This window comes from Thalia democratica, chromosome 1 (genome assembly GCF_965202585.1).
Source record: "Thalia democratica chromosome 1, ktThaDemo2.hap1.1, whole genome shotgun sequence".
NCBI lineage: Eukaryota > Metazoa > Chordata > Thaliacea > Salpida > Salpidae > Thalia > Thalia democratica.
Genome location: NC_139165.1, coordinates 46,062,418 through 46,077,726, shown reverse-complemented (window position 1 = coordinate 46,077,726; position 15,309 = coordinate 46,062,418). Strand labels below are relative to the sequence as shown.

General features: G+C 24.9%; 1 protein-coding gene across 1 annotated transcript; it reads left to right on the top strand.

Annotated features, from left to right (window-relative positions):
- The first annotated feature begins 1,096 nt into the window (after positions 1-1,096).
- LOC145848124 (uncharacterized) lies at positions 1,097-2,207 on the top strand. The gene is made up of 3 exons (XM_082953824.1): positions 1,097-1,234; positions 1,375-1,617; positions 1,721-2,207. Exons 1-3 carry the CDS (start codon positions 1,151-1,153, stop codon positions 1,964-1,966), a joined length of 573 nt encoding a protein of 190 aa, XP_082809950.1. The 5' UTR covers positions 1,097-1,150; the 3' UTR covers positions 1,967-2,207.
- Positions 2,208-15,309: the final 13,102 nt, after the last annotated feature.

The following is a 15,309-nucleotide window of genomic DNA, read 5'->3' as shown; positions in this document are numbered from 1 at the left end:
TATACTGCAAACTAAAGTTTATTAAAATTACTATGCAAGTTCATGCCTAATAATCTGTAAGAAAAAATATCAATAGTAAGAAGTATGTTGTTCTGAAATAATCTTTTAATTGTTAAAAATAAATTAAAAATTAAGATAGTTTAAAATTAAGTTAAAAAATATTTCAGTATTTAAATAAAATTGAAAGTTTTAACGTAAAATGAATATTTTTATTTTTTTTTCTTTACAATATAAAATTACTTGTACTCATGAAAAAAAAAGTAAATTTTGTTAGAAATCAAGTTTAATAAATAAAGAAAACATATACTCAAAAATTCTGATGTGTAGAAAGACCTTTAGATAGGTCATTGAGCTACAAAATAATTGCGATAAGTTTTTTATAATCATCTATCAAGATTAAAATATAATTTATTATTAAAAAGCTATCAAAAATTCCGAAAAACACTGTATTGGATAAAATGTTTGTTTTAACTTAAGTAAGCACAAAAAAAATCATTTAAATGAAAACTTAGTTCTGGACAAGAAGTTAAAAGGTGTCCGTGGTGTGCGACTTGATAACCAAAAGGTTTTGACGTACACCAGGTCCTAGAATCAAACATTTTGAGCACTTTTTTGTCGTTCAATAAACATAACATTATTTTGTTGTTAAAAGCTAAAAACAAAGTTAAGTATTTAAAAGTGATGTTCAACTGGGTTTTATAATTGACTTTTAACCAACAAAACTAATTTCTTGAAAAGTCTTTAGAAACTTAAATTAAACTGAAACCCCTACTAACAATTAATATTTGTGAAGTTTGTTAAAGTTTTCTTTATAAAACTTTTCAAGTATGAGAAAAAAATTATTTTGATTTGAACGGATTTGTTATTTATAAACCGGATTTTAATTAAAGGCTGAGCTTAACTAGCAACTTAACAAAAGTTTCAACACGGTGGTTTTACTTTGTGGGAGTTGCCTTTGAGAAGCACTAACCCCCTTTTTGGTTAATTCTTACTTAATGTTGGCCACACGATGTCGCTATACTGTTCTTTTCTCTCGTTTCCCTTTTTCTATGAGTGCTGTAAATATAAGTTGAGATAAGAGTTTGGATTTAAAGCATAAGTACTACTCCAGTGGAAGTTTAATATTTTATAAAGTAATTTTCTTAATAATATGATTGAACGGTGTGTTGTAATGGAGAAGAATCGAAACGAAAATCATTTTTTAAACAGATGTATTCCGATCACAGATAGACAGGTAATGTATTATTTATAAAATTTAAACTTACATACTTTTTATCAAGAAAGTTAATGCTAAACAAGATAACTTTTGTTTTTAAGAAACTTTAGTAAAAACTAAAACAGTGCATTTATCATACTTGTTTTTTATAAACACAGGCTGCTTCATACAAAAGATGTGATTCGTATGAAAGTGATACTTCTGATTTGAGTTCTTCGCCCAAGTTCATGCCGCGTGCATCGAGCGAGTTCAGCAATATTTTGTGCAAACTGAAGACAACTACAGACGACAAAAAAGTTTCGCCTCCTAAATGCAAAAGTGAAAAATTGAACGGTATTCTAGTATGTCACAAGCAGAGAAAAAATAAAAAGTTTATTCCCTCTTCTAAAACAAAAAGAAAAGTATGTTTGTTTTCTTTTTCGAGATCAAAACATCTTAAAATAAAAAGTTGCATTGAAACTCAATTTTAGGTTATACATATTTAATTATTGTTATTCTTTTCAGGTTCACTTCGACGAGAAGACAATAACAACAACGGCAGAGTTTGGCGAAACAGCAGCCATGTACCGATCAAGGTCGTTCCAAAAGAGAATGATGAACAAAAGCAGAGCAGAGGACAACAATAGACACAATAACGATATAACCATTGGCATTTTTTCTTGCGACGATGTTTTGAATGAAAAAGTTTCAAAGAATATTTCAATTTTCGATACTTCTTGTGTTTTTTCTTATTCAGGAAAATTTACTTAAAATTTTAGTATTGGTCACTGTTTTAGGCTCAGCAAATTTTTAATGCAATATAGGAAATGCTTTTACAAATTAAAGAAGTCGATAGGGCGTGATGTAAAAAAAATTTTGGATTTACATAAGATTTTTACCAAGTTTTTTTTTTCTTTTAAATTAAAAGTATTAATTATATTCATAAAACAGTTTGTTATATACATTATCATTACACTATTACTTATATGACTTACTTTATATAACTTTTTTAATTTTGTAGCTTTTCACTGCATCTTTCAATCATTTCTATAAATACTGTAATAAAACAAAGAAAAAAACAATAACAGAATCTTTATTCTTTATTGTTTTGTGAACATATTTTATTAGTTTAATTTAGATTTAGCTTCTGGACCTGACAAGCAGCAAATTGTTTTACAAGCTATACAGCTTTTTTTCTTCTAAACATTTCCTGAACTTTTTCAACAAAAAATGATTACAAATAAAAAGTTCTAAGCAAATTTTTTTTAATCAAATCTGTTGTAATTAAGATTAAACGGTTTAATTTTTTTGTTTAAAAAAAATATCTTAACTAAACTACTAACATATCGAAAATCTATTTTAAATGATTATAACTAAAATATATTGAAACATCACAAAATTTAACTTCTAAAGCTATCTATAATTAATTACTTTAATTAAATAATACAAGTGTACTTATATAAATAATTATCAATACTATTACAGTTTTTTTAGTTATATAACAAAAATACACTTGTACATAGCTTAAGTTTTGATTCATTTCTTAAACAAACAAACTGTTCTTTGAAGTAATCGTTAAATAACTATACAAACAATAAAGTCGTTTTAATGGTAAAAGACTTAGTTCTACTCCTAGAAATTTTAGCCAACTAGAGTAAAGTATTCTGAAATTTAAATCACAAACCAAAGACTTAAGTTTTTTTTTGCTATTCGTATAGTAAAGTACGTGAAGTTTTTTGTATAAAAATAAAGAACAATGCAGCTGAACTATAATAGAAATTGTTAGTTTAAATTATACTAGAAATTAAAACACAGTTTAATATACTTAGTAAAAGTTAAATACCTAAATGGTACTCAAAAATATTACATAAGGGAGTAAACGCAAAATAGGTTGTAGGTTTATAAAAGGGTTGGTACTTATTTCTTTTTGAAAGTTATTTAAACTTAAAACGCAAAGACAAGTTTTGGTTGACAAAACTCACTACTGAGTAATTTAGTATGTATTATGAATTATTAAATATATTTGGGCGTTGAAAACTAACTGAAAAAATAAATCTAAAGCCTGACTGCCGCAAAAAAATTAAAACTATATATTTACTAATCACTAAGTAGGTTCATATAACAAATAGTTTAAAATCCTTCCAAAATTTTACGAGTCTGTAATTAATTTAAAACCCTTTATTTGCTTTATTTAATTTATAAGAAATATTATGTATTATCAATGTTTCGCAAAATATCACAATTATATATATAATCAAAATTACGGACCTACAAACATCATGGCAAGCAAGATTTTGTGTTTTTATTACTTTTGTAAGCATCACATTACTACGAAACCACAAACTCTAACTTGACAATAACAACGACACTTGATGTAATACTGTCACATGTCACTTGAAATGCTCAGAGAAAACAACTTTTGAAAACCTAATACGTACTGTTTCTTGTTCTCGTCAAAAAACTTATCTCCGTTTCGTACTTCAAATAAGTCTTTCATAACTACTATCTCAAAAAGTATTTTGTTACTAAATTTTACAGTAAATCATATACTTAGTAAAAAAACACTATTAATTAAACAACTAAATGCCGGAAAAAAGTATATAACAACTAATAACTGTTAGAACCAATCTAAGACATGTTTTTTAAAACAAGTATATAGCGAATTTGGTTTATAAATTAAAACGCATATAATAAAGCTTAGATTAAAACAACTTTTATTTCAAAAAAGCTCACGAACAGAACCAATTATTTAAAAGTATGAAAGCTTTTCTTTCATTAAATTATTTTTGTTTGTAAATAATAAAAACTTTGTTTGGTATTACAAAATTTGTCGTATTATGTTTTTATTTGTTAGTATTTTCAAATTATTTCATGCCCAAGTTTACTAATTTCTAACTTCAAATGTATTTAGATTTATACTTTATTTAATTTCGAACTGTATTTTTATTACTTATACATTAAACATTTTACACTAAAGAGAAACTAAAATATACTTTTTAATTCCAACAACTTTTAAACTAAACTTTTTAAAGTATGTTATATCATATATTAATAAGTCTTAACTGTTCAAGGGGTAAATCCTCTTAAATCCTCTTAGTTTCAATACAAAAAGAAATATACTATGCTACTGGAACCGGCCTCGTTTGATATTAAACTTGTAATTTGCAATTTTATTCAATTTACTAGAGCTCAATAGTTTTATGCTTCTATATCAGTGTTAAATGTTGTAAGATGGCCTAAAAGAATATATAACAATGTAGTTTGACATATAAAAATCATTTAAGTTTTATAAAAAATTACTACTTTGGACTTTATCTTTTAGTGACCAAATGAAAAAAGTTATTAGATTTATTTTTTAGTTATATTTTGAAAAAACTAATGCTACTTTTTGACATACTTCAAGTACTTCAAGTCTAACTCATTCTTGCAACATAAACAAGTAAGGTATGATGCACTTATTAAGTAATATTACATGTTTAATATTTGCTTCTCATTCATATTTGTGTTAAACACGGTGGAATAACAGGTAAAACAAATTGTAAGCAAACAAATATTAAGTTAGATCAAAAATGTTTAGAAACATTAACATGAGAAACTTAACAGAAAAAACAAACAATAAAATCTTATATATAACTTTAGAAACTTTATAAAAAAAACCTATTTGAAGGAATTCAAAAGTAAATTTTGAAAATTAGTTAAACGATCGAAGTTTGTTTTTTCTTGGTTAACCGAATTTAATATAGACAATTTTTTCTCTAACTTTAGTTTGTTTTAAGAGTAACACTCAAATTTCTCAACTTGTACCCAAGGAGAAAGTTACAAATTTATAAATCAACGAATTTATTTATAAAACAATGTTTCACTCAATAAACAAGATTAATGAGATCATCAGTTAAAATAAACATCTGAGAATCAAAATAAACATTTATGGAGACATTAAGGCTTAGTTTATTTTTTGGGTTTGCGCTCGATGACCGAGAGTTCTTCTCGTGCATCCAGGTCCTTGGACAAAAGTGTTTTTGAGCCTTTGTTTTGTTAAATAAACTTAATAACAACAGTGTTATAAACTTTTTGTTATGTGTTTTAATATAGTTTGTAAACATAAGCTCTACTCATGAATCAATAAATTTTTTGACTAATATTTTTCAAAATATAAAAACATTAGAAACTTTATAAAACAAAGTAAACATATTACTATTTGATAATAGCTTTACTCTTAATTTTTTAGATAAATCTTAGGTAATATTTGCGTTTTTTTTTTGTTTTTTTTTTATCTAGTTAAAGTATCTTTTAACAAGTTAAAAACGTAATTTTTTTGTTTTTTTTCATTAGTTTTAATTAATCATGGTTTAAGTTTAAAACTTTTAAGTTTAGACTTCTATAGATTCCATATATGTACTGACTTTTATAGAATTTTATTTTACTTGCAATGTTAAACTTTCTCTAAAATATAAATCTATAACCTTTTTTGAACCAACGTTCTGTAAAACTAAATAATTAGAAAACTATAGAAGTTTTACGTAAACTTAAAAACACGAAAAATCACAAAAAAAAAAAAGGTAATTATGCATAAAACTTATAAAAAGATACATTTTAACAATTACACATCACTTTTTAGTACACAGGTGCATATCCAATTTATTTCTTAATAAAAACATTTGAAGTGAAATATTACTAAAATTTTTAATTGTAAATCAATATCCCTCAAATTTTGTAGCTTTTTGTTTTAACGTTGAAGTGTGAATTTACAATTGATAAAACAAATACAGTTTAACATAATATTTGTTTAAAAGTTCACAACATTAGTTGGTCTTGTTTAATTGTGTTTTTTGATAATCCCAGAATAAACAGTCTCCAAAAAAGTCATTATAAAATTATATTTCAAAGTGCTGCGTTCTTCTAATACATTGAATTTTTTACCTTTATGTGGTAAAGGTTGTTTGAACAGCAAGTTGAATGAACTAGAGCTACGATTAACTGTAAACAACATCTGGACACTTGTTTGATTTGGTTACGTTTGTAAGAAAATCTTACTTTTTAACTTAATCAACATTGAATGAGGTGATAAATTTAGAAGCTTTGTTTTAAATTACTTTCATAACTTTTACATATAGTTAAAAAGCAAGGCTGATAACTTAAAATATAAATTAAGTACAGTACTTATTCATTTATCTGGACTTCATTTATCCGGACGCTCACTTATTCTGGACAAAAATTCGGCAAAATTAAAAAAACTTCAATATCAAATACAAATAAATTAAGCTTTCGTGGTGTAAGGAAACTTTGAGTAACTTTATAAATTCTCCAACTTAGTTCTTTATTATAACGTAATAATACTACTAAAGCCTAAACCAAGTTTTGTTCTTTACTAGTTTAGTTATCAAAAACCTTTGTATGTAAAGTAAGTCGTTTTTTTAATTTTCTTTAACAGTGTTATTTAAAATATGTTATAAAGTTTTTATCAAAACTTATAAAGTTTTTTAGATCGTTGATTAAATTCTAAGTTTGACACACTCAACATACCAGGTTTTATAAATGGAAAAGACTTCAAAAAAAAGAAACAAGTTGCACTAACCATTGAAAAAACTAGAAGTTTGTAAAATGGTAAAAAACAGTGTGCCAAAGTATTTTAAATTTGAGCAGTTTAGCATAGGCAGGTCAACTTTGTACTACATTTTGAAAAATGAGGAAAAGTTTAAAGCAAAAAATGAGAAGCTAAGCTTTTATTATCTATTACGCATTGCCTAATATACAGCGTTAGGTTATTTTGTAAAAAAAATATTTTTTGCATTTATCCGGACATGTTTACAGAAAAATCTTTCACAACATGTTCGGATAAATGAATAATCACTGTACTTATATTCTTAAAAATATATGCAACAAAACATATTCAAACTTCTTTGAAATATATTTTTTGAATACTTTCATTTTTTTAAACTCTTACCTAAGTTGTTGTTATACTTATATATAAATAAAGTATAACCGTTTATTAGACATTTTTGTTCTAAACCATATACTTTTTGAATTTAACTTTATTTTCAACTGACGATTCCTATTAGGTAAAACGTTACTACCTAATAATTTCTGATAAAATAAAATTGCTCGTCTAATCATCAATGAGAAACCTCTAGAGTAAATAGCAAAGCTTTTAAAAAACAGTTCTATTAGATAAAGTAAGAGTTTAATAAGATAGTTAAGGTTAAAAATAGCTTTAAAGCCAAAAATGCCTTTAAATTTCCCTTTTATAAGTGAAAAAAGACTAAAAAACTATGACAATTGTTCTCGTATTTAGAATGTCTTTTTTTAATTAACTTCAATAAAAAACATATTAAAACTAAAAAACAATTAAAAGCAATATTATTAAATTAACTTAATATTTTTTTAAAATACCGCATTTGTTTTTCAACAGTCTTTTTAATGTTGTTAGTTTAAATAAAAGTTAAACGTGTAATAAATCATATTCGATACTTTTGTTTACTCGTATTATTGTCAAAAGTTTGACAAACATTAATAAAGCAGGATACGTTTTTTAGAATAAATGAACTTTTAAGTTATTTCTTTACCTTGCTAAAACCATATCATTTCAACAATGAAAGTAAAGTGTTAAATAACTATTTATTTTACTCAAAAAGCGTTGTTTAAACATTTGTTCTTCTTTAAAGAGCATGTGATATGTCATTATTCAACATAATTGATTTTTGCTTTATAAAGTTTACTTTTTATTAAATAAACAAACTTTAAAACTATTTTTGTATGCTTAATTGAATTTTCAAAAAGCTTTATTTGAATAAAGAATAACAAAAGTCAAATAAGAAATCTAGTCTAGTTAAATAAAAAAGGTAACAGAGTTTCATTGAAACTTTTTTACTTTTAGTAGGTACAACCTTTAACCTAGTTTCTTGTACACAGTTCTTGATATTCTAGTGTAATTTATTATAAATTGATAAAAGTACCAAGTTTTAACTTTTAAGTTTTAGTCAACAGAAGACCTTTATATAGCTGATTACGAGCACCATTCTCTTAACGTAAAAGTATTTGACAATGGATCTTCAGTTGCTTTCGAGAAGAAACTTAACCAAAGTTGCAACAAACTTCAAAATTTATTTTGATCGATGATATAAGTTTGCATTTTATAGGCTGATTTTTAAGGCTGAATTTATGTGTTACTACATCTTTAGTGTAGTTTTATAAGTTAAAATTCATAAAACAGAAACAAATAAAATACTGCACATAAAAAGTTATAAATAAATGATGCCAAAAGATTATATAACGATAAAGTTTTTTTACATTCACATTATTATCAAACTTAGTTTAAGTTTACGGGTTATTTGCCAAAAAAAGTTAGATAAAATACTTAACAACATCATTTAAGGATCTTTACTTGTTTTTCTAATAACTGTATCGAGTTTTCTAAACTTTGAAATATTTATAACTTTTTCAATAGGTTTTTTTTAATGTAATTATTTTCTTTAACAACAATAATTTTTAAAACTATGCTAATTTGATAAACTGTATAACGGTTTAAAGGCAAAAATTTACAAGTTAAAAAGTAATGTAAGATTAAATATTATAGCTGAGTATACTACCGGTAATCTTTCTGACTTAATGTCTTTTTTTTTTCTTTTTTGTGTCTATTTCATTGAACTTATACTTTTTAGTGTACTTTTTTACAACTTATTGCATTTAAAAATTGTACAATACATAGTAATTTTATTCATAAAGGTGAACAAACTTTCAACAAAAACAGTTTTACGTGAATAACTAGAAAGGAAACTGATAAGCGATAATGTATTCCAGCTGTGATATTAAGCATTGTGTTTATGGAAAGACTTTAATCGACACCATTTTGAATTATTTTGTGTATTCTATACCTTTTGATAAAGATTAAGGAAAGTTCATTGCATTTCTAAAATATGCTTATTCAACATTTTCAATAGTTATTTTCTTATAACTCAATGTATTTACTAGAAAAAAAAATTACAAAATCATTATTTCAAAAAATTTTATTTAAGCTAAATAGTATTAATTTACTTACTATTTTTATTTTACAAACATACTTGATAACGTAGCTTCTCAACTTTAAAAACAATTTAAAGTAAGTAAATAACTAAATTCAATAAGTTATAGTGACAAGTTAAACAGTCGTTCTAAACCAGAATAATTTTTCAAAAAAAAAGTAGGTTTTAAAATAACCTACTAATAGGTAAAAAGTTTACTTTGAATGTTAAACTTATGAGTTTTATTAAGTTTTTAGAAAATTATCTAAATCTTTCATCTAAGAGTATGCGAGTTTTCTTAGCTTATTTAGTGTTTTAAAATTTATATAAAGTGTTGTTTAAAATATTTATTCAAAATGACATGGACACCAGAAAGTTGTAGAACATTTAAAAACCAATTAGAAAGACTTGTTACCTTTTAAAATCATTTAGAAAACCAAAAAATTTCAAAACCACGGTATCTCTCTATTAAAATAACATTTATAATTTTAAGGAGTCGTAATCTGTGAAAAGCACAGAAACAAACACTATTGTTATGTGCACCACAACAAACACTGCGGGGGTAATTTATTATTTCGGTAGGTAATAAATACATTTGTTGTTTTTTCAGTTTTCTAAGCTTAGTTCAAAAATAGAGATTATATCTACAAAGGGTCAACTTGTTTTTTTTTTGATATACTACCATTACATAATACATTTACAGTATTTTTTTGGTAAATTATTTTCATAACTTCGGCAAAATTTATAAGCGGTAAAACTAATTTAATTTTGTTTTTATAAATTATATTTCTCTTTGTTAACTTGTATAATTAAATAAAAAACATGTTTCATAATTTTTTAATTGATAAACATTAAAAAAAAGTTGATGTTTTTTTTGAGTTTGCATGCTTTCTAAAACGTTCTGACCAGTCCACTTGACCCACTTGCTGAATACTCAAGTGTTTTTATAGTCTCTTAACTTTCACTAACTATGTCATTATGTTGCAATAGTATTTTGCAATTTTTTATTCTTTTGGCTATTGTTTTGCTTTCAGTTTCTTAAACACAATGTAATTTTTAATTATCCTCAATTTATTTTTTAAATTCGTGTTTATTTGTTATAATGACAATGAAATTTTAGCCATGAGTGTATATTTTTACAATAGTTTAAAACTTTTTGTCTTTTAGAGGTCAAACTTACAAGTTTTATTTATATAACAAAGATTTCAATGTTATGAATTTTTTAAGTTACAGCTTTGTGAACAAAATTATACATTTTTAAATTTTATAAAATCAAATTTTGTACAAAGGACACAAATCAAACGATTTTTCATTGTATTGAGTATAACATGCTACAAAATTTTTACTCTGACATTTAAAATAACCGCAAATGGTAAAAGTACTTATTCATCATGTATACCAAGTAACAAACTAAGTTAAAATTGCGTCTTATAACACTTCGTATCAAGTTGAATGATTGTTAACATAAAGTTTGATTTATTTTTTTAACATTCAGCTGTGTTGTTTTTTTTGACATTTTAGGGTTTTCATAACTACTTGAATGTTTTACTTACCTACGTGATATTATCATACTTTATTTATTTTAAGAAGAGATGACACATCATAAGACATTTTTTACGTATGTTTTTATTGTAACAAAAATACAATCGTCACGTAAAATTTGACTTGCGTAAAAACGTCGTGACTTAAAGTACGTCGTTTGTAATAATAACATTTAAATCGGAATTTGTCTAGTTTTAACTGGATTAGCTTTACTTTAGTTGAAAACCTAAACTAGTTTAAATATTATTAAAATTTTTTAACATTGTTAAGCTAGTTTTATTTTTACAAATTAGCATAAATCAAACTGTTTTGAACTTGACTACACATTTAGATCAAAAACACTAAAACCTGTAAAACATAAATAGAGGATTTATTGTGTTTCATAGTATTACTTTTAATACTTAAACAGCTTTTATATTCACAATTTGAACATGCTATTACTTAATGTTTTATAAAACCTCTTTTTTGACAAGTTAATTTTACAAAAACAGTCCCTAAACGGTCTAAATTTATAAGTATTAAACTAAAATTTAGTTACTTAATTTTACAAAATATCTAGTTTTAACTGGTATCTAAAAACACAAAAGTTTTATATAAGTTATTCAAGATAGTTCTCAGTCTTTTTAAAATGCTAAAAAGCTATTAAAACAAACAAATAAAGTATGAGACAACAGTTCCAGAAACAATTACTTATAACATTCCTGTAGTATTATTTAACTTCAAAAAACTTTTCTTTAATATAGGGATGTGGTAACGTACGGCTCGCGAAAAATATCGGGTGCACGACTAATCAAATTCCGACAAATCAAATTCTGATAATTGTTAGTTATTGTGAACTTTATCGTTTAATAAACGTTTTTTAAATTGTTTTATAATTCTCTTATCTATTTACTAAAACCTACATAGACACCTTTTTTTCAGAATTTTTTTTTTGATTTATGGTAAAAATAACATGTTAAAATACGACTATTTTTAGCAGTTATAAATTTTTTTTTTTTTCAAATATTTTATTGTTATCTTATAATTTAGACCAGGGTTTACGAAAGTAAGAAATATGGCCCCCTTGGGGCCATAAGCTGCAAAGTTCATAGCATTGAAATTTTTATTATTGAAATATAATTTTGAAGTTTAACTTCTAAAAGGCAAAGAGTTTAAAATGTTTGTAAAAAACACACTTGTTGCTTTTATATAAGTTCGATGCTGATGAAACTGATGTTTAAGAAACTTCAGCAAAATAATAGCCAAAAGAATAAAAAGTTGCAAAATACTAATGAAATATCGTGACACATAGTTAGTGAAAGTTAAGAGACTACAAAACCACTTGAGTATTCAGCAAGTGGTTCAAGTGAACTGGTCAGAAAGTTTTAGAAAGCATGCAAACTCAAAAAAAAAACATAACAAAATACTACATTTGTTTGATATTTGTTAATTATGAGATTTTTTAAGTGTGTTTATTAGCTAAACTATACAAGTTAACAAAGATCTTATATAATTTGCAACAACAAATTTAATTTAGTTTTACCGCTAATAAATTTAGCCGAAGTTATAAAAATAGTTTACAAAGAAATGAGTGTAAACATTTAATGTGATGGTAGTAAATTAAAATTTCTGTAAACTTATCAAGTTCACCCACTGTAGAGATAACCTCCAGTTTCGAATTAAGCTAAGAAAACAGAACAAAACAACAAACGTACAACCCACAAATTATCGTAAATTACCCCCGCAGTGTTTGTTGTGGTGCGCCGAACAATAGTGTTTGTACTTTTCACAGATAACAATCCTATACAATTATCAGTAAATGTTATAAATTACAACAGAGAGATACCGTGGTTTTGAAGTTCTGTGATTTTAAAGGATTACAAAATGTAACGAACCTTTTTATTAAGTTATTATTGTTCTACTGTTTGCTGGAGTCCATGAAAGCTTTAGATTATTGGCTGAAAACTTAGTTTTACTTTTATATGTTAGTATTTAGTTGTTTTCACTTTTAGTTTACTAACATAAAAAATAGTCTGCTTTAAACGTCTATTTAACGTATCACTAAAACTTATTATATTTAAAAATTTACTTCTAATACCGTTTTATAATTAAAAAGCTACGTATTCAAGTATTCTTGTAAAATGAAATTATGCAGTAAAACTAGTAAAAAAATGAAAACTGTTTAGCTTTAAGAAGAAAACAATTGTAACAAAAAATGTTGAAAAAACACATTTTTTAAATGCAATGAACTTGTCTTAATCTGATGGCTGAGTAGAAAAGGGGCCATAGTTGGAAATATACACTAGATATTCTTGAGTTGAAGATGAAGAACAGAAAAAAAAAAAGGTCTTAGGTGTATTTAAGGGAATTCTTTTGAGATATCTTGTGGGAGGGGTTAATAAGGGGTTAAAAATAGCCATATCTTGCTTGGAAGCTCTGATTTAAACACAAACGGTCACTTTTTATTTTTTTCCCAAATGTTTACTATTTATTGAGATGTTACCATCTAAACTTTTTTATAAGAGTTTTTTATTTTATTATTTCAATAGTCGTATATAATTATACAAGCTTCTAAGAACAAGGCAACTAGCAAACTTAGTTTATTATATCCAGCACCATCACATATAAAGTGCTAAAAATCCTGAATTTAAGTTATCAATTTTTTAAAAGCCAGACTAATAAATGATTTGTGTTGTGTACTGTACTTTTTAGCTTAAAAATAATGCCTGACAAACATAACGTTTTCTAAAAATTTACAGTAAGCTAAATTATTATCATTAAAGCAAAATGGTTTTTTTAAGTGTATGTATATTTATTTATAAAAATATATTTAGTTAGGAAAAGAAGCACTTTTTAGCGGGAGTAGGCTTACAATACTTGTAGAAGCTTTTATTTCGAAAAATTACAGCTTTATTACTATAAGCAGATCTTATTAATTTTAAAAAGTTTGAAAACATAAATTAAAAGAACTACGAAAATTGATTAAAGTAAATCTGAAAAGTTGTATTGTGTTTGTAATTAGAAAATAACTAAACAAAAAATAACTAGGCAACAAAGTTTCATAATCTTTATCTTTAACCAAAAGTTGTCCTCGTATACTTCACACTTTTTACAGATTATAAATAGCTTAACAGACTTATATATAGTTTATTCAGCTTAATTTTTTCAATAAAAGAATAACTGTACAGTGCGGTTACAGTTTTAGTTATTATTCTATTAAATCTGAAAAAGAACATTTTTTTATTAATCTTCATTAATTTAAAACTTAATGTCAGTTTGTATTAAAAAGAAAGTTCAATAAAAACTTATAAAAGACACTTTAGAACTTTATAATGATAAAAATAAATTATAGCTTCAAAACTATTTAATTTTCTAAATAGATTTGAAATAACTTTACCTATAGTTAAACTTTGTGAATCCTAATGGACTTGAATGTAATTTTGTAATTAAAGCATTGTAACTAAAAATGAAGTTCTGTAAGTCTAGCGCCTTTTTTAAGGCTATTTTTCACTTAATTTCTTTAAAAAAGTAAAACTTCTTTTAATTTGCAACCACTTAAATCAAAGCAATTTGTTTTATTAGAAAATGCGAGTGGTTTTACATGTGTTTGAGTTTACATTCTACTGCTCTAAACAACTTGTATAATGATTATATTCAAAAAAAAATTACTACTTTATCTAAGATATCAAGTATTTTGATTAAAACAGCAACTATGTATATATTTTTTTTTAATGTTTTGTTTTTTTTTTTTTTTATTGTACATTTTCTGAAAACCAAGCTTTTCAAAATCTAAGCATTTAACAAAGATCTTTTTTTGCTTTAAATGTAGTAGACAAACAAATAAACGAAAACTTTTTGTTTTGATGAAATAATTTGATATGGATCTATTTATAAATAGTTTTAGTTTAATTAGTCTAAATTCTATTAAGTTTTCACAAAAATTGACTTCAACACCATACACACCAACAGTACAGAAGACTTCCTTAAATCAGCTAAACGAATTATCTTAATATTTTATATCGATAAATAACTTAATGATGATACGAGTTTCAATTATTTACGAGCACTTTTGTTCATCCTTGGCAGAGTTGCTAGAACTCAAGAAATAAAGAATTCTGGATACCGAACGAACCGAACAAACGAGAAATATGAGGGATTTCATGTTCAAATAATGATAATTTTTTCAAAACGTGCATGCTTCATGTCTTAAATTAAAACAGTTTAGATTTAAAAAAAAGTGTGGACCATTTAAAATAGTCATAATTAAGTGTATTCATTCTATTTTTTTGCTTCAGTGACCTTTAGAAAATTGAGGGTCTTCGAAATTTACAATCGGGCATATTTGTATATATTATTAAAATATTAGAAATTAAAAAAAAAACACCGACCATTTAAAACACAGCAGAGTAAGAATATAAAAAACATAATAATAATATTTTTTGACCAAAACATCGGTTGGAGTAAAAATATCCAAAAACAAATTTTTCTAAGGGTTTCCACTCAAAAAGTCAAACCCAAATCCAGTGATTTTTTTTTTAATTAAAGGCAAAGGAGCGTTCTCTAGAAAATCTTAATTAGCTTTAAAGATAAAGAAAA